The sequence below is a fragment of the Phaethon lepturus genome, unplaced genomic scaffold, assembly GCF_000687285.1.
Source record: "Phaethon lepturus isolate BGI_N335 unplaced genomic scaffold, ASM68728v1 scaffold26572, whole genome shotgun sequence".
Lineage (NCBI taxonomy): Eukaryota > Metazoa > Chordata > Aves > Phaethontiformes > Phaethontidae > Phaethon > Phaethon lepturus.
Window position 1 is genome coordinate 1,408 of NW_010525939.1, and position 218 is coordinate 1,625.

The window sequence follows — 218 nt, forward strand, 5'->3', positions numbered from 1 at the left end:
CCCCAAGGCTGCCGTAGCCCAGGTGGGGGGGCACGATGAGGTGACGCCGCTCGTTCACGCACATGCCCTGCAGCCCCCGGTCCATGCCGGTGATCAGCCGCCCGACGCCCACCACGCCGGCCACCGTGGCCCCTCGGTCGTAGCTGGGGCGAAGCGACAGACCTGTCAGCAGCGCGCAGGCATTGGGGGTTCTCAATGCCAGCGCCGAGGGCTTGGGG

General features: G+C 71.6%; 1 protein-coding gene across 1 annotated transcript in view; it reads right to left on the bottom strand.

Annotated features, from left to right (window-relative positions):
* The window catches only part of LOC104617565 (peptidyl-prolyl cis-trans isomerase FKBP10-like), a gene marked incomplete at both ends in the record, with an annotated part of 1,613 nt that extends 1,402 nt beyond the window's left edge, over nt 1-211 (bottom strand). Inside the window, one exon of the mRNA XM_010282918.1 lies at nt 1-211. Within this exon, the coding sequence (XP_010281220.1) occupies nt 1-211 (211 nt within the window).
* Between the last annotated feature and the right edge of the window lie 7 nt (nt 212-218).